We start from the raw sequence: 25,301 nt of genomic DNA on the forward strand, positions 1-25,301 counted from the left end.
ATGTATCCTCTGTGTATCTTCTGTGTATCCTCTATGTATCTTCTATGTATCCTATGTATCTTCTGTGTATCCTCTATTTATCCTCTATGTATCTTCTGTGTATCCTCTGTGTATTCTCTATGTATCCTCTGTATATCCTCTGTGTATCTTCTGTGTATCCTCTATGTATCCTCTGTGTATCCTCTATGTATCCTCTGTGTATCCTCTATGTATCCTCTCTGAATCCTCTGTGTATCTTTTGTGTGACCTCTATGTATCCTCTGTGTATCTTCTGTGTATCCTCTATGTATCCTATGTATCTTCTGTGTATCCTCTGTTTATCCTCTATGTATCTTCTGTGTATCCTCTGTGTATCCTCTGTGTATTCTCTATGTATCCTCTGTGTATCCTCTGTGTATCTTCTGTGTATCCTCTATGTATCCTCTATGTATCTTCTGTGTATCCTCTGTGTATCCTCTGTGTATCCTCTATGTATCCTCTCTGAATCCTCTGTGTATCTTTTGTGTGACCTCTATGTATCCTCTGTGTATCCTCTATGTATCCTCTATGTATCCTATGTATCTTCTGTGTATCTTCTGTGTATCCTCTGTTTATCCTCTATGTATCTTCTGTGTATCCTCTGTGTATCCTCTGTGTATCCTCTATGTATCCTCTGTATATCCTCTATGTATCTTCTGTGTATCCTCTATGTATCCTCTGTATCCTATGTATCTTCTGTGTATCTTCTGTGTATCTTCTGTGTATCCTCTATGTATCCTCTATGTATCTTCTGTGTATCCTCTATGTATCCTCTGTGTATCCTCTATGTTTCCTCTCTGAATCCTCTGTGTATCTTTTGTGTGACCTCTATGTATCCTCTGTGTATCCTCTATGTATCCTCTATGTATCCTATGTATCTTCTGTGTATCTTCTGTGTATCCTCTGTTATCCTCTATGTATCTTCTGTGTATCCTCTGTGTATTCTCTATGTATCCTCTGTATATCCTCTGTGTATCCTCTATGTATCCTCTGTGTATCCTCTGTGTATCCTCTGTGTATCCTCTGTGTATCCTCTGTGTATCCTCTCTGAATCCTCTGTGTATCTTTTGTGTCACCTCTATGTATCCTCTGTGTATCTTCTGTGTATCCTCTATGTATCCTATGTATCTTCTGTGTATCTTCTGTGTATCCTCTGTTTATCCTCTATGTATCTTCTGTGTATCCTCTGTGTATCCTCTGTGTATTCTCTATGTATCCTCTGTATATCCTCTGTGTATCTTCTGTGTATCCTCTATGTATCCTCTATGTATCTTCTGTGTATCCTCTGTGTATCCTCTCTGAATCCTCTGTGTATCTTTTGTGTCACCTCTATGTATCCTCTGTGTATCTTCTGTGTATCCTCTATGTATCCTCTGTATATCCTCTATGTATCTTCTGTGTATCCTCTATGTATCCTCTGTATCCTATGTATCTTCTGTGTATCTTCTGTGTATCTTCTGTGTATCTTCTGTGTATCCTCTATGTATCCTCTATGTATCTTCTGTGTATCCTCTATGTATCCTCTGTGTATCCTCTATGTTTCCTCTCTGAATCCTCTGTGTATCTTTTGTGTGACCTCTATGTATCCTCTGTGTATCCTCTATGTATCCTCTATGTATCCTATGTATCTTCTGTGTATCTTCTGTGTATCCTCTGTTATCCTCTATGTATCTTCTGTGTATCCTCTGTGTATTCTCTATGTATCCTCTGTATATCCTCTGTGTATCTTCTGTGTATCCTCTATGTATCCTCTGTGTATCCTCTGTGTATCCTCTGTGTATCCTCTGTGTATCCTCTCTGAATCCTCTGTGTATCTTTTGTGTCACCTCTATGTATCTTCTGTGTATCCTCTATGTATCCTATGTATCTTCTGTGTATCTTCTGTGTATCCTCTGTTTATCCTCTATGTATCTTCTGTGTATCCTCTGTGTATCCTCTGTGTATTCTCTATGTATCCTCTGTATATCCTCTGTGTATCTTCTGTGTATCCTCTATGTATCCTCTATGTATCTTCTGTGTATCCTCTGTGTATCCTCTCTGAATCCTCTGTGTATCTTTTGTGTCACCTCTATGTATCCTCTGTGTATCTTCTGTGTATCCTCTATGTATCCTATGTATCTTCTGTGTATCTTCTGTGTATCCTCTGTTTATCCTCTATGTATCTTCTGTGTATCCTCTGTGTATCCTCTGTGTATCCTCTGTGTATTCTCTATGTATCCTCTGTATATCCTCTGTGTATCTTCTGTGTATCCTCTATGTATCCTCTATGTATCTTCTGTGTATCCTCTGTGTATCCTCTGTGTATCCTCTATGAATCCTCTCTGAATCCTCTGTGTATCTTTTGTGTGACCTCTATGTATCCTCTGTGTATCTTCTGTGTATCCTCTATGTATCCTATGTATCTTCTGTGTATCTTCTGTGTATCCTCTGTTTATCCTCTGTGTATCTTCTGTGTATCCTCTGTGTATCCTCTATGTATCCTCTGTATATCCTCTATGTATCTTCTGTGTATCCTCTATGTATCCTCTGTATCCTATGTATCTTCTGTGTATCTTCTATGTATCTTCTGTGTATCCTCTGTGTATCCTGTATGTATCCTCTGTGTATCCTCTGTGTATCCTGTATGTATCCTCTGTGTATCCTCTGTGTATCCTCTATGTATCCGCTGTGTATCCTCTGTGTATTCTCTATATGTTACAGTACATAGGCTACCGATTGGGTTTCTCTTCCTGCGCTCTGATCACCGGTTTGTGTCTGTAATCTGTTATATGAAAGTTGACTTTTCAGTTGGTCCAAGCGATGGATCAGGAGCAGTGACCACTAACGATATTTACTGTGATACATGGAGGATGGATGAATCAGACAAACCAGTAACTTTATTTTGTGAAACCCATTTGCCAATATTCTTCAACCAATAATGTGTGCATCTAAGTATTAATACCTGCCCAATAGTGTCACACACTGAAGACCTACAGACGCTGCACTGATGTCCTGATATCTGTAGGTCCTGACACTTTTTCCCCCCTTTCTCCTGTGGTTTGCAGCATTTTGCATCTTGTGTGCTGCACTCTCTCGTGTTACACAGTTAGTGAGCGCCATCTATAGGGCAATCTCTGCATATCATCACTGGGAAGAATGCTGCGGGCGGCAGTATCGGAGGCTAGATCACCACAGCAGACAGGAAAGTGTTAATTCCAACCGAGCTGTGGCGAGCCTTGCCGCTGTGTGACCAGGTCAGGCCTGCAGACAATCTTACAGCAAGCAGAGATCCTGAGCACTGATCTACACAGCCGGCTTATGAGACCCTTCGATGTGATTCTGTGCGCATTTAACCCTTTGATGTTACGGTGGTTGCTGACCATCCCTCTGACCACTGATCCGTTTGCTTTCGTTTCAGGTCAGCGGATGTCCAGCTCCTCTGGTCACATGGTACCGGCGCGGACAGCCGCTTGTGAGCGAGGAGCGCTGCATCGTGGATCAGAGTGCGAGAGGAACCTTCTGCCTCACCATAAGAGACGTGACCATGGACGATGGCGGCAAATATACGTGTGAGGCCTCCAATGAGGAGGGAGTGCGGCAAGTGACCATAGAACTCACCGTGGAGGGTAAGACGCCAGCAATGAGCGAGCACAAAATAAAGCTGCACCGTGCCTCCAAAAACTGGAGAACTGCAAGCGTAGGATCAGGAAGCCGGGTGAATCAGTAACTCCAACCACCATCAGGTGCACAGTGTCCTTATTGTGTCCACACTCTTGGAACAAGGGAGAATTGTACAATTGACCACAGGGACAAATCGATGATAACCCGCAAAATAGCCTCCCATATAAAGTATGAGCCCCACACAGCCTCCCATATACAGTATGAGCCCCACATAGACTCCATTACACAGTATGAGCCCCACATAGACTCCTTTACACAGTATGGGCCCCCACAAAGCCTCCCATATAAAGTATGAGCCCCCACAAAGCCCCCATATACAGTATAAGACCCTCATAGATTCCAATACACAGTTTGAGCCCCCACATAGCCTCCCATATACAGTATGAGCCCCACATAGCCTCCATTACACAGTATGAACCCCATATAGCCTCCATTACACAGTATGAGCCCCCACAAAGCCTCCCATATAAAGTATGAACCCCCACAAAGCCCCCATATACAGTATAAGACCCTCATAGATTCCAATACAGTTTGAGCCCCCACATAGCCTCCCATATACAGTATGAGCCCCACATAGCCTCCATTACACAGTATGAACCCCATATAGCCTCCATTACACAGTATGGGCCACATATAGCCTCCATTATATAGTATGGGCCCCCACAAAGCCTCCCATATAAAGTATGAACCCCCACAAAGCCCCCATATACAGTATAAGACCCTCATAGATTCCAATACACAGTTTGAGCCCCCACATAGCCTCCCATATACAGTATGAGCCCCACATAGCCTCCATTACACAGTATGAACCCCATATAGCCTCCATTACACAGTATGGGCCCCCACAAAGCCTCCCATATAAAGTATGAACCCCCACAAAGCCCCCATATACAGTATAAGACCCTCATAGATTCCAATACACAGCTTGAGCCCCCACATAGCCTCCCATATACAGTATGAGCCCCCACACAGCCTCCCATATATTGTATGAGTACCCACAAAGCCTCCTTTACACAGTATGGGCCCCCACAAAGCCTCCCATATACAGTATGAGCCCCACATAGCCTCTATTACACAGTATGAGCCCCATTTAGCCTCCATTACACAGTATGGGCCCCCAAAAAGCCTCCCTTTTACAGTATGAGCCCCCATACAGCCTCCCATATATTGTATGAGCACCCACATAGCCTCCATTACACAGTATGGGCCCCCACACAGCCTTCCATATACAGTATGAGCCCCACATAGACTCCATTACACAATATGAGCCCTATATAGCCTCCATTACACAGTATGGGCCCCCACAAAGCCTCCCATGTACAGTATGAGCCCCGACACAGCCTCCCATATATTGTATGAGCACCCACATAGCCTCCATTACACAGTATGGCCCCCCCACAAAGCCTTCCATATACAGTATGAGCCCCACATAGCCTCCATTACACAGTTTGAGCACCCACAAAGCCTCCCATATAAAGTATGAACCCCCACAAAGCCCCCATATACAGTATAAGACCCTAATAGATTCCAATACACAGTATGGGCCCCTACAAAGCCTCCCATATACAGTATGGGCCCCACATAGACTCCATTACACAGTATGAGCCCCATATAGCCTCCATTACACAGTATGGGCCCCCACAAAGCCTCCCATATACAGTATGAGCCCCCACACAGCCTCCCATATATTGTATGAGCACCCACATAGCCTCCATTACACAGTATGGGCCCCCACAAAGCCTCCCATATACAGTATGAGCCCCACATAGCCTCCATTACACAGTAAGCCCCATATAGCCTCCATTACACAGTATGGGCCCCCACAAAGCCTCCCATATATTGTATGAGCCCCCACACAGCCTTATTATTTACATACAGACATTCCATATACATGGAAAAAAGACACCACTTTCTCGCCTTGCCCCGGTTCCCTCAGCGCTCTACCCCACTCCTGTCTCCGGTGCACTGACTCTCCGTCATCACGTCAGCTGTATCACACACTAATTGGTGGAATAAGGGTTCGGCAGCTCCTCCTCCACCAATGTATTGACCGCTGTCTGCATCCCGTGAATGCAGTCTGCGGTGACAGCGGCGGAGCAGGGGGAGGGCACAGTGCGGCCCTCGGGCCACTATTTCTGCCCTTCGGTTGTTTGAGTCCGCACTTTGCCCTGGACCAATGGAGGATAGCCACTGCTGGGGACTATTTGTATCTCTAGACGATCGGATGGTGCCCTCACTGACACGGCAGGATGTAATGGTGGATCTGATCCGGCTGTGTCAGCAGCGCTCACTCCATGGATGCTCTTCTTTTGCAGGTAGCTCGGCCATGAAGTTCAGTTTGCGCAGCCGGAGTGCGGGGTGAGTCGGCAGGATGGTGGAGGTGTCAGACACGGGTGCAGGGAGGGGACAGCTGGTGTCTGTGTCCTATACAATCTATAGGGTCCTGCTGGTTCGTCACCCTGGCACTGCCACCTAGAGAGGCTCTGAAGAGCCCACAGTCTGAGCCCATCCGAGCCGGTGCCTGTATGTATATATAATGGTCGCTTGTAATAAGAGACATTTACCAGAAAATCCCAGAAAATTCAAATCCTGGAGTTTAAAGAAAGGTGTGAAATGTCCAGTGCGGCGCCCACTGGGACTGTCAGTCCCCAAGGGCGTCACAGCCACTCCGGCTGTATCCTTATATGACTGCAGGGTTGTAGGAAAGCTGGGTGACGAGCACTCGCGTGGCAGCCATATTGATTGTCACTCAATTTTTCCCAAAACCCAGTTTCACAAGTCGATAACTTCGGGTGGAGGTTTACTGACAAGAATCTCAAGATCCGCCTCAAATCGTCGTCATTTATTATTCTCCATCAGTTCAATTTATAATTGTTCTCCTATAAAACATTATTATACACATGATCCTCTGATAGTTCTGCCTGGCAAAATACAGGAGGATAAGACACGATGGCACAGCAGAATAATGACCGCAGTTTTGAACGACAAGACACGACATAGCAGCAGAATAATGATTGCAGCTCTGGAGGATATGACATGATGCAACAGCAGAATAGTGACTACAGCTCTGGAGGATAAGGCACCATGTAGTAGCAGAATAGTGACTACAGCTCAGGAGGATAAGGCACCATGTAATAGCAGAATAGTGACTACAGCTCTGGAGGATAAGGCACCATGTAATAGCAGAATAGTGACTACAGCTCTGGAGGATAAGGCACCATGTAATAGCAGAATAGTGACTACAGCTCTGGAGGATAAGACACTATGTAACAGCAGAATAATGACTGCAGCTCTGGCGGGTCAGACACCATATAATAGCATAAAAATGACTGCAGCTCTGGAGGATAAGACACCAGGTAATAGCAGAATAGTGACTGCAGCTCGGGAGGATAAGACACCATGTAATAGCAGAATAATGATTTCAGCTCTGGAGGATAAGGCACCATGTAATAGCAGAATAGTCACTGCAGCTCTGGAGGATAAGACACCATGTAACAGCAGCAGAATAATGATTGCAGCTCTGGAGGATAAGGCACCATGTAATAGCAGAATAATGATTGCAGCTCTGGAGGATAAGGCACCATATAATAGCATAATAATGACTGCAGCTCTGGAGGATAAGACACCATGTAATAGCAGCAGAATAATGATTGCAGCTCTGCAGGATAAGACACAATGTAATAGCAGAATAATGACTGCAGCCCTGGAGGATAAGACACCATGTAATAGCAGCAGAATATTGATTGCAGCTCTGGAGGATATGATTTGATGTAACAGCAGAATAGAGACCGCAGCTCTGGAGGATAAGACACAATGTAATAGCAGAATAATGATTGCAGCTCTGGAAGATAAGACACCATGTAATAGCAGAATACTGACTGCCTGTATTGTAATTGATTCAAAAGGATTGTAACGAATAGCATTGAATAAACTAAATTGATTTACTTAATAAATGATAAGATTAAATAATAACCAGTATAAACAATAAATACTTATGAATCAGAAACAAGCATTATTCATACATTAATAAATTTAATAATAATAAATTTTATTTCTATAGCGCCGACATATTCCGCAGCACTTTACATTTCAGAGGGGATTTGTACAGACGATAGACATTACAGCATAACAATAATCACATACAGTAGATTATAACAAATACCAAGAGGAGTGAGGGCCCTGCTCGCAAGCTTACAGTCTATGAGGAAAGAGGTAGACATGAAAGGTGGGTGGTAACAGTTGCCCTGATTGTATGGACCAGCCATAATGTTAAGTGTGTAACAGTACAGACACAGAGGGCTAATGGATGCATAAAGCATGTGGGAACATGATGCGGGGAACCTGGTTATGGTAAAACTTTTGGCTCTGCCACACAGGGATAGGTTAGGTTAATGTGTTGAGGCGATAGGCCAGTCTGAATAAATGCGTTTTCAGGACACGCTTAAAATTGTGGGGATTGGGGACTAATCGTATTGACCTGGGAAGTGCATTCCAAAGAATTGGCGCGGCACGTGTAAAGTCTTGGAGACGGGAGTGGGAGGTTCTGACTATTGAGGATACTAACCTCAGGTCATCAGCAGAACGGAGGGCGCGGGTAGGGTGGTATACTGAAACAAGGGAGGAGATGTAGGGTGGTGCTGAGCCATGGAGGGCTTTGTGGGTGAGGGTAATAAGTTTATACTGAATTCTGGAGTGGATGGGTAGCCAGTGTAATGACTGGCACAAGGTAGAGGCATCGGTGTAACGATTGGTGAGGAATATGATCCTGGCTGCAGCATTCAAGACAGATTGGAGAGGGGAGAGTTTGGTAAGAGGGAGACCGATTAGAAGAGAGTTACAGTAGTCGAGACGAGAATGAATAAGAGAAACAGTAAGAGTTTTTGCAGAGTCAAAAGTAAGAAAAGGTCGAATTCTAGAAATGTTTTTGAGGTGCAGATGACAAGAGCGAGCCAGTGATCGAATGTGGGGGGCAAAGGAAAGCTCGGAATCAAGTATGACCCCAAGACAGCGGGCCTGTTGCTGGGGAGTAATAGTGGAACCACAGACGGAAATGGCAATGTCGGGTATAGGTACATTAGTAGCGGGAGGAAACACAAGGAGTTCAGTCTTTGACAGGTTCAGTTTCAGATATAGTGAGGACATGATATTAGACACAGCGTTTAGACAATCGCCAGTGTTTTCTAGAAAGGCTGGCGTGACGTCAGGAGAAGAAGCGTATAATTGGGTGTCATCAGCATAGAGATGGTAATGGAAACCAAATCTACTGATTGTTTGACCAATAGGGGCAGTGTACAAGTAGAAGAGGAGGGGGCCTAGAACCGATCCTTGAGGAACCCCAACAGTAAGGGGAAGGTGAGAGGAGGAGGAACCGGCAAAAGAAACAGTAAAGGAGCGGTCGGAGAGATAGGAGGAGAACCAGGAGAGAACGGTGTCCTTGAGGCCAATGGAATGGAGCATAGTGAGGAGGAGCTGATGATCCACAGTGTCGAATGCTGCAGAGAGATCCAAGAGAATTAGCATGGAGTAATGACCATTAGATTTAGCTGTTAGCAGATCATTAGAGACTTTAGTGAGGGCAGTGTCAGTAGAGTGTAAAGAGCGGAAACCGGATTGGAGAGGGTCGAGAACAGAGTTTTCTGAGAGATAGCGGATAAGACGGGAGTGGACCAGGCGTTCCAGGAGTTTAGAGATGAAGGGAAGATTAGAGACAGGTCTATAGTTAGCGGCACAGTTTTGGTCGAGGGATGGTTTTTTAAGTAGTGGATGTATGATGGCATGCTTAAATGAGGAGGGAAAAATACCAGAAGAGAGAGAGAGGTTAAATATTTTAGTTAGGTGAGGGGTGACAGCAGGGGAAAGGGACTGGAGGAGATGTGACGGAAATGGGTCACTGGTGCAAGTAGTTGGGCGAGAAGATGCAAGGAGCCTGCTTACTTCTTCTTCTGTGACTGGTTCAAAATCAGAGAGTGAGTTAGATGCAGTGGGGGAGGGAGGACAGTGCATGGTATGAGGGGATTTGGAGATAATTTCCTGTCGGATCTGGTCAATTTTTTCTTTGAAGTAATTGGCCAGATCGTCAGCTCGGAGCTCCGTGGTTGGGGCCTGTACTCTTGGATTGAGTAGAGAATGAAAAGTGTCAAAGAGACGTTTCGGGTTATTGGACAGTGAGATGATGAGGGTGTTGAAATAGGTTGTTTGTTTGTTTACATTATTCAGGTAGAAAAGTCCATCCATCTGTGTCCATCCCTCTCTCATCTCCGTCTGTCTCTCTGTGTCCCCCCTCCCTGTATGTCTGTGTGCTCTTTTATATGTATAAACGTCTTTGATGTCCCAAGTTATGTGTACTGGACACGAAACTGCCTCCAATTAGGATAAACATCTATCTGATGTATCTATCTCTATCTGAAACTCAGCCTCTCCAAAACTGAACTTCTTCTGCTCCCGCCGTCTACTAACCTCCCTAAATCTGACATTTCCCTCTCTGTGGGTGGTACCACAATAACACCCCGGCAGCAGGCGCGCTGTCTGGGTGTTATGTTTGACTCCGACCTCTCCTTCACCTCCCATATACAATCTCTTGCCCGCTCGTGCCGCTTACACCTAAAGAACATCTCTAGAATCCGCCCTTTTCTCACCATGGAAACAACAAAAACCCTCACTGTCGCCCTGATCCACTCCCGCCTGGACTACTGTAACGCTCTATTAATTGGCCTCCCCCTCACTCGACTCTCCCCTCTCCAGTCCATCCTTAATGCAGCAGCCAGGGCTGTCCATCTGGCTAATCATTTCTCGGATGCGTCCACTCTTCGCCAGTCCTTACACTGGCTGCCAATTCATTACAGGGTACAATTCAAAGTACTTGTTCTCACCCACAAAGCTCTCCACAGTGCGGCACCCCCCTACATCTCCTCCCTCATCTCTGTCTATCGGCCTAACCGACCACTGCGCTCTGCAAATGACTTTCGACTAACCTCTGCCCTAATCCGTACCTCCCACTCCTGACTCCAAGACTTCTCCCGTGCTGCGCCAATCCTCTGGAATGCTCTACCCCAAGATATTAGGACCATCCACAATTTGCCTAGTTTTAGGCGCTCGCTCAAAACACATTTGTTCAGAGCGGCCTATCACATTCAGTAATCAAAGTCATTTTATGCTTGTGTGTGTAGCCCATTCACTATCTCCATTATTATTATTATTATTATTATTATTATTAAACATCTCCTGGGAAAGGTCTAATTAGTATCTGTGACTGTCAAAGGTCCTTTGTTTAGAAGATAAGTGTTAAGATAATAAAAAACAGCAGTTATTTGCCCTCTTTGGACAGTTTCAACAAGTTTCAATGATCTGACTTTCAGGGAGGTTAGCAGAAGGATATATATATATATTATATTTATATTAAACCGTAGTAAAATAATTAATTGGAGTATTGAAACCATTAAAAATAACTCGTACTAAACACTGTAGCTCTGGTGGAGAAGACAACAGGTAACAGCAGAATAGTGACCGCAGCTCTGGAGGTGACTGGAGGATAAGACACGATGTAACAGCAGAATAGTGAGTGCAGCTCTGGAGGTGACTGGAGGATAGAGCACGCCCAGGAAGAGGAGGAGCATCTGTGCTGAGTGTCTGCAGGCTAGGGCCTTGCTAAGCTCCTGGGAAGGGAGGTTTTTTCCTGCAAGGACTTTCCATCTGCCCCCTTCCCAGGAAAGAGGACTTTCCCTGGGACTGAGCGCCGGGGCTGTGCCCCTGGCTCCCACCCTCCGGCAAGCCAGCTGGGGGTGGGGGGCCTCAGCACCATCCGGAGGCCAGGGTGCAGCCAGCCAGTCCCAGGGAGATGGGGAAGAGACGGAGCCAGGAGAGAGGGGGTCGCAGGACCCAGGAGCCCCGGGACACCGGGCCCCCCGAAGCTGGTACCGTGGCGGCTCCTCCTCCCGGAGGAGTGGCGGCCCAGAGCAGAGGTGCAGTGGCAGAGCCCCCCAACATCTGGGGCTCCAGAGCTGAGGGAGAGCCATCTACCATCTACGCCTCCCGCATCCATGCGCACCTCTGCGAATATGAGGAGGCCGCCAAACAGCTGAAAAAACTCCGGGAGGAGTTAAGGGGAGCACGAGCGGTGGCTAAGAACCGGCTCCCCGCCTCGAGACGAGCTGAGGTCTCCGCCACGGTGGAGAGGCTGAAGGGGGCTATCAGGGCCTTGGAGGAGATACGGGCGGCTATCCTGAGTGGGAGCGGCCCCTTTGCAGAGAAACTGAAAAACGATGACCGGTTTAGAGCCATGACCGGAGGGTCTCCTGGGGGGTCGGGAGGCCCCTGCCAGGTGGAGGGCCAAGAGGAGGAGGATGGCGGAACATCTACGCCTGCCCCACCTGAAGGCCTGGTGAGCAACAACACCCAGGTAACATGCAGCGGGGTGGCCCCTGAGCAAGTGGCTCTCCCACCGGACTCCAGTTACTCGGAGGAAAGTGGGGGCGAGGGGGAGGCTGGTGGGAGTGGGGACAGTAGTAGTGAGGGGGGCTGCCTCGTCCTACAACAGGTGAGGCAGATCGAGTCCCCAGAGCGGTTTGGCACACTGCTCTTTGGGGATGAGGTCTGCCCTGAGGACGAGGCAACCGGAAAGAGGAAAAAGAAAAAAAACAAGCGCAAGCCAAAAAACACCGTGGCTGACAAACTTATGTTTGTCCCTCTTTCCGGGGTCCCTCTGTCCCGCTGTATGGAACCCGCTGCCCACCCCGGCTCGGGCCCTGTGGTGGGTCCGCAGCGGGGGCGCGGGCAGAGTGATGTGTGCCTGGACCTTACCGTCACATCTGGTGGTGGCGGTGAGGGTTCAGGCAGCGACATGGAGGTCGGTGCTGGTGCCAGTGGTGTAACAGCCGCTGGCGGTGTTGGCAGTAGTGGTGTCCGGGCTCAGTCCCCGGTGGCAGGGGGGGCTGGCCTGGCGCTCAGCACGGGTACAGCCAGGACCGCACCTCCGGCGGTGAGTGCTGGGGTCTCTGGATCCCCCACGCACGGGTCCGTTAAGTCTGGTCCACTTATGGGGGTCCAGAGACCTAGAAAGGGCGTGGAGGCTGCTGTGAAGCAGCAGCTAAAAAAATGCAAGGGGCTGGTAGCTCCTCTGACGGCGCCCGTGGCAAGAGCGGGGTCCCCGGCGCGTAGACCCAAAAAGGGGTCCGTGCTGGGGGCACCGCCGCCGCTGGGCGATGAGGGGGAGTGGCCAGCCCTGCCAACATCAAGTGGTGGGTTCAGGGGCGCAGTGACAGTCCGTGAGGGGGGCGTGGCCTCCCCGAGTGTTGCCCAGCCTGCAAAGGCTGCGGCATGCGGGGGGGGCGTGTCCTCCTCGGCCGCTGTCCCGCCCGCTGTGCCCGCGTCACCTGGGGAGGGCGTGGCCTCGCAAGGGGTCACTGCTCTGCCCGGGGTGGCTGCGGCCGGCGGGGGGGGCGTGGCCTTGGCGGGCCCACTGCCTCCTGTCCCGCCTACCCCCTCAAGCAGCATAGTGCCCCCAAAAGTCGGTAGGGAGTTGTCGGGGTCCCCAGCCCGCTTACCTCCATCTGGTGGTGCGGGGGCTCTGGCGCTCCTTGGGAAGCCGGCGGGGGCGAACAGCAGAGGGCAGGGTGCGGTGGCAGTGGCCGTCCCTGTCCTCAGTGCAAAGACACCACAAAAAGAAAAAAAAGTGGAGCCAGAGAACCCAGGAGCTGCTGCTGCTCCCAGGCTCGGGCAGGGCGTACTGAGTGCGCTCTGCTCGGAGGTATTTAAAGGGGCAGCGGCACTCCTGGACAAGAGTTGGAGCAGTGCCAGCAGCTCCAAGGAGCAGAGCACTGGCCAGTCAGGGCCCCCAGCAGGCAGGCAGGGGTACTGCAACACCAAGTCTGCTAATGTAAATAGTGGTCTATCTGGAAGTGAGAGTGGGAGTGAGATAGGAGATATTTTTGAAGAGCTGTTTGAGGACATAAATGGTGATGTGAGCGATATGGATGAGGGAGTGAGTGCGAGTGTGAATGTGGCAGTAAATGCTGGAGTGAGTGCCGGAGCGAGTGGAAATAATAAAAGAGTGAACGGGAGAGTGAATGAGGGTGCTGGCACAAGTGGTGGTAGTGGTGGGAGGGCTGGCCCGTCTGCCCCCCCAGCCGCGAGGCCCCAACGTAATTATGCGGGGGTCGCGGCTGGGGGTCGGGGTGGTTCCGGGGGGGTCTCCTCGCCTCCGGGCTCCGGGGACGGCGGTTTGCACCGCCGTTTCCTGGAGGCCCTCCAAAGGGGAGAAAGATCGATCATGGTAGAGGGGAGGACAGTGGACCTGTCTTTCTGGATAGAGAGACATGGCCTAGCAGCCTTCCAAAATCAAAGGGAGGGAGGGACTGTTTGGTCTCTCCCCACAGCCGGGCAGGGGCCGCCAAGAAGGAATGTGGTCCGTCTTAGGTGGGGGGGCAGTGAAGCTTGTCCACCTAGGAGCAAGGTGGTGGAGCTCCTCCTTAAGATGGGCTTCGGGGCGAATGACATCTTTGCCCTGATACACCCTTCGGCGTCCCGCTTCTTCGACGTCAGCTTCGTGCGGCCAGAGGGGCTTGAGCTCTTCTGGTCAAACTACGAGCTGGTGCGAGAAGAGCCCGGATGGCGAGACTTCGTGGCTCAAGCGGTGTCTCGCCAAAATTCCGTCAAGCGAGTGACCGTGGTTACATGTAACGAGTCACTCGCAGGCGTGGACATCATGACGTGGCTTTCCCGTTACGGGGAGGTCACCGAGGTCCCAAAAAAGAACAGGGACGAGTTTGGCATCTGGTCGGGGGGCTGGACCTTCATGGTCAAATTGAAGGTTTCCGGCGGCACGGTCACCCACATCCCTTCCTCGGCGTTCCTGGGAAGGGACAGGATCCTGGTCTTCTACCAGGGCCAACCGAAGGTCTGCCACAAGTGCGGCGACCCCACTCACTTCAGCGCCAACTGCAAGGTGCAGAAGTGCGCGTTGTGTGGTGGGGTAGGTCACCTGGCTGCCTTGTGCAAAGACATTCGGTGCCACCTGTGTGGTGACCTGGGTCACCCTCTCAGCCGCTGCCCTCGCTCTTTCTCTAATGCCGCCACAGGCCCGGTGGGGGGAGACCGCGGGGGGGCAACCCCCGGTGGCGCTGCTTCTGCTGTGGCAGGTGGTGGCGAAGGGGGAAGGGCTGAGGGGCCAGTGAGGAAGGGCAATGCTGCAAGGGGCCCCGCGTACCAGCGGAGGCAGGAAAAACGCCAGGGAGGTAAGGGACAGGTGGAGCCTCGGGCAACCGGGGTGATGCCTGCTCCTCCCTCCAGGCCCGTGGCCAAAGCCTCTGAGGCCCTGGGGGAGAGTGCGGTGAGTGAGGAGATCAGGAGGATGGAGAGAGAGGAGAAAGCGGCTGACTCGGACAATTCCTCTCAGTATGAAAGTGTTGATGAGGATGTCCAAGAGCAGCCTACAGCACCAGGTGGCAAAACCAGGCGTGCCAAGCGCAAAGCGGTGGGGAGGAAGGCTGACAAGCCTTCAAAGTCCCCCCCGCCCCCGACCACAAGGGTGCATACGGAAGGGCCCGCTGACCCCCCTCTGATCAGACTCTCCAACCGGTTCAGCGCCCTCGGGGGTTCAGATGATGAACCGCAAGACGAGGGTACTGGGCCGGGGGTAACACCGGAGGGTCCTTCGGGGGATGGCGGAGTCCGTCCCTCAGGGGGCATTGCTCCTCCTGAGGGGGGGACAGACCTGGAACCCGGGGGCGAGGACACCGGGGGGGGTGGGATGGACACGTCGGGAGCTTCCCTGAAAAGGAAGGTGTCTGACCCCTCCCCAGGAGGAGGTAATAGCGGGGTAGGGAAGAAATTGGCCATCCAACTCGATCACCCATGATGGCTGAACTCGCCCCGTTGACGCTGGCGTCTATTAATGTCGCCAGCATTAAGTCAGATGCGGCTCGCTTCACGGCCTTTGATTTTTTCTCCCGGATTGAGGCAGAAATTTTATTCTTGCAAGAGACCAGACTAACAGACATGGGGGCCATCTATAAATCACGGAGGGAGTGGAGGTGCGGGCCCTCATACTGGTCTCTTGCGGCCGAGCCGTATAGCGGGGTGGCAGTCCTTTTTAAGACTGCAGCAGTTGAATGCCGACGGGTTACTGAGTTGGAAATGGGGAGGTGCCTGATCCTAGATGTCTTCATGAGGGGACAAGAGCTCCGGCTCATCAACATCTACGGCCCGCAGTCCAAGTGGGACCGCAAATGTCTCTTCCTGAGGATCAAGCCCTTTCTTTTTACGAGCCGACAGGTGGTCTTCGGTGGGGACTTCAACACCATTACGAGGTCCCGTGACCGGGGGGGTCCCGGAGACCGCCTGGCTTATGATAGCGTCGCGTTGAATAGCATAGCCAGTGAAGCTCGCCTGGTGGATGCCCACATCCGGCACACCCCAGGTCACGGAGGTTTCACCTACCATAGGGGTAGCTGTAGGTCTAGAATAGACAGGTTTTTTTTGAAGGAGGACGCCATCTTTTCTGCTGTGTCCGCCGTTGAGGTGGAGTTCTCCGATCACTGTCTAATTTTCTTTTCTCTGAATGTTGCAGAGACTCCTCGGATGGGAAGAGGGCTGTGGAAGCTCAATTCGTCCCTGCTGGAAGAAGCGGAGGTGAGACAATCCTTCGAGGATTTTCTTCAGAGCCAGGTACCGCTGTTGGATCTCTGTAGTAGTAAGTCAGAGTGGTGGGAGATCTTCAAAAAGCGGGTGGCGGGGTTCTTCCGTCAGCTCTCGAGCCTCAGGAGTCTGAACAGGCACCGCTTGTACCGGGCTCTGGGGAGGAAACTCGAGCAGCTTGTCTCGACTGGAGGTGACCGAGAGGAAATCTCCAGAGTGAAATCTTTGCTCAAGAGGTGTCAGTATGATAGGCACACATCTTTGGTTTTTGAGAGGGACTTCGGGAAGTACCGCTCGCCCGACCCTTACAGAAACTGTAAGATGTCAGTGAATTGTAAGATGGTGACAGGACTGATCGACAGTACGGGGTCCCTGAACAGATCCAAATCAGGGATCCTGGAGGTGGTCAGATCCTTCTACTCACACCTCTTGGAAAAGAAGGATCTGGATCGGGACAGGATGTCGGCTTTCCTGGCTGAAGCCATCCCTGAGCCAGGGGGTGACCCCTCTCTTGGTGTTTTGGCAGAAGAAATCAGGGAAGAGGAAGTGAGACTGGCCATTGATGGGCTTCGGCTCAAGAAATCGCCAGGTCCGGATGGCTTAACATCTGAGTTCTATAAGACTTTTAGGGACTCCTTGGTCCCCCTCTTGACAGGGGTCTTTAATGAGTGTCTCTCCTCGGGCACTCTTCCCGGCTCAATGAGGAAGTCAGCCCTCATTATTCTGTCAAAGGGTAAGGATCCGTCCCGAATCGAGAACTGGCGTCCCATAGCGCTTCTCGATACGGACCGGAAGGTTCTGGCCAAGGTGCTGTTTAATCGGCTGGTGAAGTTTGCACCCCGGCTCCTTTCAGGGGCCCAGCATTGCTCTGTTCCAGGCCGCAGTACTTTTAGTGCTGTGCTCGGTGTCCGAGAGGCAGTGGAGCAGGGTAGGGCAGGTCACTGGAAGGGGTACTTGCTGTCATTAGATCAAGCGAAAGCCTTTGACCGGGTCAACCACGAGTACCTCTGGTCCGTCCTTTTGAGGTATGGTCTGCCTGGGAGGTTTGTAAAATGGTTAGAGATCTTGTACCAAGGGGCTGAGACTTTTCCGCTGGTGAATGGTTGGTCAGGTCGTCCTTTTGAGGTGGGTTCTGGGGTCCGTCAGGGCTGTCCGCTGAGCCCGCTTTTATACGTGTTCGCGATCGATCCCTTCTTAAGGAGGGTAGATCGTGGACCGTTGGCGGGAGTCGGGATGGACCGGGCGGGCTCTGGCTCCTCTCTGAGGGTGGTGGCGTACGCCGATGATGTTTCCCTGTTCGTATCCTCGAGAGGGGAGGCGGACTGGGTCATGTCGGAGGTAGTGCGCTACTCGGAGGCATCCGGGTCCATGATCAACCGGGATAAGTGTGAAAGTCTCTGGCTGGGAGGGGGAGATCCTAGTTTTGATCTCCCGGACACCCTTCCAGGGCCCCAGGCCACCGCCAAAATTCTAGGCATCGAATTTGGCCCCGGGGACTACCCCCAGCAAAATTGGGAGGGCAGACTTAAGATCGCCGCCCAAAAGGTGGACCAATGGAAGGGTTGGTCTTTAACCCTGAGGGAAAGGGTTGCCCTGGCTAAAGGCTATCTGCTACCTTTATTGATATACCTGGGCAGTGTGTGCATCTTGCCGGAACCTCTCTGGACGCGGGTCTATAGCCTGTTCTTCCAATTGTTATGGGGGAATAGGCTTAACCTAATCAAGAGGGAGGTTACATACCGTACGAGGAGACTAGGCGGGTTGGGTATGGTCAACCCGGTGGTGTTTCTAGTAAACACCTTTCTTAAGACTAACATCTCTAACCTCTGGCTAGAGAGGGCTCCTCCGTGGGTAGTCTCCTGCAAGGGTTGGCTTTGGCCTTTCTTCCAGGAATGGGAGACAGGAGGGCGGGTGAAGGACCTACGCACACCTCATGGGCATCTTCCGGCTTACGCTACCCCGGTTCTGAAGGTGATCCGCCGGTGGGGTCTGGGAATGTGGGAAATCAGGACCATGTCGAGGCAGTGCCTTGACAGGAGGGTCCTGTTGACCCATTTCCAGAAGCCCCTGGCCCTTAAGGATTGCCCAGGCCGGGATCTGGAGGTCGGGCTGGGGCTTTTAAATTCTAAGCGGATCCCCATGAAGTTTTGGGACTTGACCTGGCGTTGCTTCCACGGGAGGCTGTATGTAAGGGACAACTTGAAGTGCAGGAACTCCGATGACCGGGGTTGCCCTCGTGAGGAGTGTGGCGACGTGCTGGAAAGCATGGAGCACTTCCTGCTTCATTGTCCCTTTAATGCAGAGGTTTACAACAGGGTGGGTGCCTCCATACGTTGGCCACGGCTGGCGTCCCTCTCCTACACTGAATGGGCCTATGGAGCGTTCAGATCCCTGGGTGGCCGGGACCCGTGCACTTTATTCCTAGTCAGTGCAGCGGTTAGGTTCCACACTTGGAATGCACGGTGCCTAGTTACGACGCGGAAAAAAACCCTCCCAAGGGATGAGGTGGTAGGAAACATCTTGGGTGACCTGGTGAAGGTCCGTTCTTTGGAGTTCGAAAGGTTGGGTGTGAGGAAGGCCTCTTGGCTTTGGAGAGGCCTCTCCTTTTAAAAACGCACTCAAGGGAGAGCTAGCTCCGTGTGAATGAGGGTAGGGATAGCATAAGTTTCACTGGGTGTGTTAGGGACAGAAGTAGGGGCAGATAGGGACAGGGAGGGACAGGCACTGAGGGACAGATAGAGAGTTAGTTATGATAAGTTAGGTAGAGTAGGGGCAGGTAGGGACAGATAGGGACAGGTTTCTTTTTTTAGGGACAGAAGTAGGGACAGTCTTAGTTCTTGAGGGATAGGATGAATGTGTTAGTGAGGGATGGAGCCTCTAGAACCCCGTTTTCCTGGTGGTGGGCTGGTGCATGCCACCTTAGCTTTTTGTTTTAAAAACAGGACATATAATGGATATTGGGCTTACAGGTGCCAAACTTGGGCCTTGGGTATGTAAATGCTGTGTTTAGTTTGTATATTAATGCGTAAGTAGATGGGATGGTATTGAGAGTTTTGGAAAATGTCTTTTGGTTGTGCTTTGGTAAAAGGAAAAACATATAACACACGTTTTTTTTTTTTTGTTTTTTTTAGTTAGAATGTGTGGATGGGGTGTAGTCAGGTTGGGAGGGGGGTGCATGGGGGGTGGTGGATGGATGACCGGATGCCAAGAGCAACATGAAGGAGCAGAGGAGCAGGGCAGGAGAAGTAGACTCTGCGGACCCTGGAAATAATTTTTGTGTGGAATCAAAAGGCCATAAACTTTCGTGGACCAGATTTTGCAGTGACAAGGCTACAAACTTGTAGGACCTGCGGTGCAAGGTGGTGGGAAAAAAAAGGCTGCGAACTTGTTGCCATGTGTGGGAGAGGAAAAAAAAAAAAAAAAAAAAAAAAAAAATCTTTGCTGTGTAATAGGAGGTAAGGTTTGTCGGCCAAAGTGGCAGAGTTCTTGTTTTTTTCAAGGCGGAGGGCCAGGAAAGGGTTATTTTCGTTTGGTTTTTGTAAATAGTAAAATTGTAAATAGTAAACTAGTAAAATCGGTGAGGTGTGAATGGGGGTGAATGGGGGTGAATGGAGTGAGAGTGGGGAGAGGGGTTTATGTTTCTTTGTATTTTCTTTTAAGTGGATTCCTGCTGGGGGACCCTAAGCTGCCAAGCTTAGTGGAGGACAAGGAAAGGATTTGGACTTTCAGTTGTTTGCGCATGTTTTGCACATTTTATGTCTGTCTATGTTGGTTTTCTTTAGTTTATGTATTGTGGTTTGTTTCTGAGTGTAATTTTGATAATTTTGTAAAATAAAAGAGTTGGAGGATAAGACACGATGTAACAGCAGAATAGTGAGTGCAGCTCTGGAAGATAAGGCATGATGTACCAGCAGAATAGTGACTGAAGCTCTGAAGGGAACTATAGGATAAGATCTGATGTAACAGCAGAATAGTGACCACAGCTCTGGAGGATAAGATATGACTTGACAGCAGAATAATGTCTGCAACTCTGGAGGTGACTGGAGTATAAGAACTGATGTAACAGCAGAATAATGAGTGCAGCTCTGGAGGTGACTGGGAAGACCCGATTTAACCTTGGTCTTTCACATAAAAATCTTGTTTCTCTCCAGCAGCCCTATTGCTGTCCCTGCATTAGCGAACCGGCCAGGTATTTGGGGTGTGAGTCCTCCTAAATTTGTGACTAAACCGACTCAGGTTGTGGTACAAGAGGGTCAGACTGGAAGATTAATATTCAAGATAACAGGACGTCCGCAACCAACGGCCACATGGCGCAAGGTGAGTGAGCCGCCACCTGACTGCTCTGCAGCTTTAGAGGTGACTAGAGGATAAGACATGATGTAACAGCAGAATAGTGACCGCAGCTCTAGAGGTGACTGGAGGATAAGACACAATGTAACAGCAGAATAGTGACTGCAGCTCTGGAGGTGATGGATAAGACACAATGTAACAGCAGAATAGTGAGTGCAGCTCTGGAGGTGAGTGGAGGATAAGACAGGATGTAACAGCAGAATAGTGACTGCAGCTCTGGAGGTGACTGGGGGATGAGACACGATGTAACAACAGAATAGTGACTGCAGCTCTGGAGGTGACTGGAGGATGAGACACGATGTAACAACAGAATAGTGACCGCAGCTCTGGAGGTGATGGATAAGACACAATGTAACAGCAGAATAGTGACTGCAGCTCTGGAGGTGACTGTAGGATGAGACACGATGTAACAGCAGAATAGTAACTGCAGCTCTGGAGGTGACTGGAGGATAAGACACGATGTAACAGCAGAATAGTGACTGCAGCTCTGAAGGTGACTGTAGGAGGGGACACGATGTAACAACAGAATAGTAACTGCAGCTCTGGGGGATAAGACAGGATGTAACAGCAGAATAGTGACTGCAGCTCTGAAGGGGACTGTAGGAGGAGACACGATGTAACAACAGAATAGTGACTGCAGCTCTGGAGGTGACTGGAGGATAAGACAATGTAACAGCAGAATAGTGACTGCAGCTCTGGAGGTGACTGGAGTTACTTTGTGACTTTGTTTCCCTCCTGTGCAGGATGATGTTCAGCTGCAGAGTGGAGAGCGATATAACATGTACGACAAGGCCGGGGTTTACTACCTGGAGATTGGCGCAGCGTGCAAGCTGGACGCTGGGGTTTACACCTGTTCGGTGGCTAACAGTGGCGGGAGCAGCGCAGCGTCTGTGGAGTTAGTTGTTCACGGTAAGCAGTGGGGTCCGCACCATAGAGGGGGCTTGCGGCTCTGTGAGGGTGTGTGCACACGTTGCGGATTTTTCCACACTGACCGGCGTTTTACCTGCGGATTTAGTGCAGTTTGTGTGCGGACTTCCCCTGCGTTTTTACACCTGTGGATTCCTATAATGGAGCAGGTGTCAAAACGCTGCGGAATCTGCACAAAGAATTGACATGTTGCCGCGCGGAAAAATCCGCAGCATGTGCACAGCATTTTTCATTTCTCCTAGACTTTAATGGTACTGTACACGGCAGCAGAATCCGCACCGTGTGCACACAGCCCAACACTTCCTGCCCAGGCGGATTTTGAGTGATGACGTTTCTACTCTGTTGCAGGCTGTGACGGGACGGACCGGTACGTAGCGCTCTGCACATTACAGCTGTCGTTCTGTGAGTCACCTGATTATTATAGTCCTTATAATGTGCGGCACCACGACGAGGCCCCGGGGCCCGAAGAAGGCAACGTGCCTTGTGCAGTAGTAATGCGATCAGTAATGTTTGCTGCTTTTCATCTCTGATCAACCTCCTATGTCACCCAAGAGTACGGCTGCTCTGAGGCTCATCAGTGCTTTATACTGCAGCTCTGCTCTATTGAAGCACAGTTATAATCAGTGTCTCAGACTCCAACCGACAGAGGTCGTCTAAATCCACTTCTTGTCTCTTCAGAAGCTCAGGCTGCTGTGGTGTCCTAAATGCTTTACACTGCAGCTTCGCTCTTTTAGGGATCAGCTGTTTTCAGTGACTCCAGCTTCGCTGCATTGCCTGTTGGTATTCTGGAACCCTCAGAGGAGTTGTCTCCCTGTGCTCTACACTGCAGCATTGCTCCAGTAGGGCACAGTTATTATCAGTGACTAAAGTTGTAGCAACTTAAGGGGTCTGAGTAAGGGTACCGTCTCACATAGGGGCGCGCCAGCAATCCCGACAGCGATACGACCTGGTAGGGATCGCTGGGGCGTTGTCCCATAGCAGCTATTCTGAACGATTCCAGCCTGCGTCGCCAACAAGGTCGCTCGTCGGCATCAAACACAGTGATGCATGCTGGCCAGTGGGATGCCGACAATTAAAAAATGGCCCAGGACATTCGCGCACGATCAGCGAAACTGGCGGGGCTTGGGGCGGTCGCCGCTATGTGTCACATGTAGTGAGATCGCAGACGAGATCGCTGTTGCGTCACAGAATTGGTGACAGATTAGCGGTCTCACTATGTGAGACAGGGCCTTTAGTCTGAAGTCCACCTTCTGTCTAAACAGAGATTTAAAGTTTTTGTCCAGCACTGGACAACCTCTTTTAAGATTCTGTTTCTGTCCCCATGCTTTACACTGCAGCTCAGCTTCAATAGAATACATCTTTTCTTTCTTTTTTTCAGATTTTCTCCAGGTCTTCGACTCCCTTTAACTTCTATGAACAAGATGGCCGTCACTGCTCAGGTGGCCACTGATGACACTGGAAAAAGTCAGAAGGGCGCAGAGAAGCTGGTTCTTGTCCAGAGCGTCAAAGAGCCTATGAAAAGTTTCACAAAAGATGAGTCCAACGTTTTCTCAAAGAGGACATTGTCAGCATCCACAATGTCCGCAGTGTCGTCCTGCCCTCGTTTGCCCAGCACTAAGCCTTCAGGACAGGTAGAGGAAGTTCTAGCTTCGCTTCTGAGCTCAGAAGGTTCTGATTCTGGATCCATGAAAAGCCGCTCCTACACTAAACCTCAAGTCACAAGTTTTACCAAAAATTCCCCCTCCATCGTCTCCCATTACATCTCCATCCTAGATGCAAAGACTCAGTTGTCATCGCCTGGTGGAGAAACTGGAAAGAAGAAATCCCCTTCCTCACTGAACTTTTTCGCTTTGGAATCCCAGACCCCCACGGTGACTTCACGTCACAGCATAGAGTCAACACTGAGACCCTCGCTGTCCACAAAGGAGACACAAGGACTCAGCAGAGACCTGAGCATCATCACCTCCAGGAACGTGAGAAACATTGAGTCAAGCATCCGACCTCAGTCTACAGGGCTAACAACCATGATATCTTCTTCTCGAACCTCACCAAGCTCCCCTCCATTGGGAGCCATGGAACCCGGTCCTAAAGGGACAGCAAAGACTCTTGTTGGTGAATCTCCTGGTGGTCCGCAGTCAGTAGAATCAGCCTCTAAGAATCCTCTGTATGGGTCCACAAAGGAGACTTCACTAAGCTCCATCAACAAGAAGAGCATCTCTCTAGGCGAGTGTAAGATATCGCCAAATACAACCAGTCATACCGCACGCAGGACAGGATGGACCCAAGACCTGACCCAAAAACCTTCCCGAGAACTCGCCAAAGAACCGATCCAAAAACCTTCCCGAGAGCTTCCCAAAGAACCAAACCAAAAACCTTCCCGAGAGCTTCCCAAAGAACCAAACCAAAAACCTTCCCGAGAGCTTCCCAAAGAACCAAACCAAAAACCTTCCCGAGAGCTTCCCAAAGAACCAAACCAAAAACCTTCCCGAGAACTCGCCAAAGAACCGACCCATAAACCTTCCAGAGAACTTGCCAAAGAACTGACCCACGAACCAACCAAGGAACTGAGCCGCCAGTCCATACACAACATCTCCCTGAAGAAAACGTCCCCAACTTGTAAATCTTGTCATAAGGGAATTCCTGACCCAAGTGCAGGGAGTGAGCTGAGAGTGGCAATGGAGACGCCTGACAGAGGCTCGAAGGCTCCTCAGGTCTCGTCCAGTTCCATCACGTTGAGATCTGTGAAGATTCAGCCAGGAGTGGAGCACAACCGCCCTGGGAGGCGCCAAAGCGGGGAGACCCTCGTGGACCGGAGCCACAGAGCATCTGATAGTGACCAGCAGGGGGCGGTAGAGGCAAAGAAAGCTACAACACTCCTCACTCTGTCCAGTATGGAGGCAGAGGGCAGCAACGTGGTGTCCAAATGTAAAGGCAAGTCCCTGCATATTGTGACCTGTCCTTAAATACAGGCACCGTGTGCAGTGTCCTTTTATACAGGTGCGGTGCCCTTATATACAGGCGCTGTGTGCGGTGTCCTTATATACAGGCTCCGCGTGTGGTGTCCTTATGTACAGGCGCCGAGTGCAATGTCCTTATATACAGGCGCCATATGCGGTGTCATGATATACAGGTGTGGGGTCCTTATGTACAGTCGCCATGTGCGGTATCCTTATGTACAGGCGCCGAGTGCGGTGTCCTTATATACAGGCGGCGAGTGCGGTGTCCTTATGTACAGGCGGCGAGTGTGGTGTCCTTATATACAGGCGCCGAGTGTGGTGTCCTTATATACAGCTGCGGTATCTTTATGTACAGGTGCCGTGTGTGGTGTCCTTATATACAGGCGGCTTGTGTGGTGTCCTTATACACAGGCGCCATGTGTGGTGTCTTTATATATAGCTGCGGTGTCTTTATGTACAGGTGCCGTGTGTGGTGTCCTTATATACAGGCGGCTTGTGTGGTGTCCTTAAACACAGGCGCCATGTGTGGTGTCTTTATATATAGCTGCGGTGTCTTTTTGTACAGGTGCCGTGTGTGGTGTCCTTATATACAGGCGGCTTGTGTGGTGTCCTTATACACAGGCGCCATGTGTGGTGTCTTTATATATAGCTGCGGTGTCTTTATGTACAGGTGCCGTGTGTGGTGTCGTTATATACAGGCGGCTTGTGTGGTGTCCTTATACACAGGTGCCATGTGTGGTGTCTTTATATATAGCTGCG

At 50.2% G+C, this 25,301-nt stretch overlaps 1 protein-coding gene across 1 annotated transcript in view; it reads left to right on the forward strand.

The window, feature by feature from the left end:
- The window catches only part of LOC141049130 (uncharacterized), a 156,039-nt gene extending 131,141 nt beyond the window's left edge, over positions 1 to 24,898 (forward strand). The window contains exons 3-8 of the mRNA XM_073545264.1: positions 3,416 to 3,623; positions 5,994 to 6,036; positions 20,460 to 20,625; positions 21,402 to 21,567; positions 21,934 to 21,952; positions 22,964 to 24,898. Coding sequence (XP_073401365.1) covers positions 3,416 to 3,623; positions 5,994 to 6,036; positions 20,460 to 20,625; positions 21,402 to 21,567; positions 21,934 to 21,952; positions 22,964 to 24,548 — 2,187 coding nt within the window. The 3' untranslated portion in view covers positions 24,549 to 24,898. The remainder of the gene's footprint in view (positions 1 to 3,415; positions 3,624 to 5,993; positions 6,037 to 20,459; positions 20,626 to 21,401; positions 21,568 to 21,933; positions 21,953 to 22,963) is intronic.
- The last annotated feature ends 403 nt before the right edge of the window (positions 24,899 to 25,301 follow it).

The sequence above is a fragment of the Dendrobates tinctorius genome, unplaced genomic scaffold, assembly GCF_039654945.1.
Source record: "Dendrobates tinctorius isolate UK_male_01 unplaced genomic scaffold, ASM3965494v1 ptg000143l, whole genome shotgun sequence".
Lineage (NCBI taxonomy): Eukaryota > Metazoa > Chordata > Amphibia > Anura > Dendrobatidae > Dendrobates > Dendrobates tinctorius.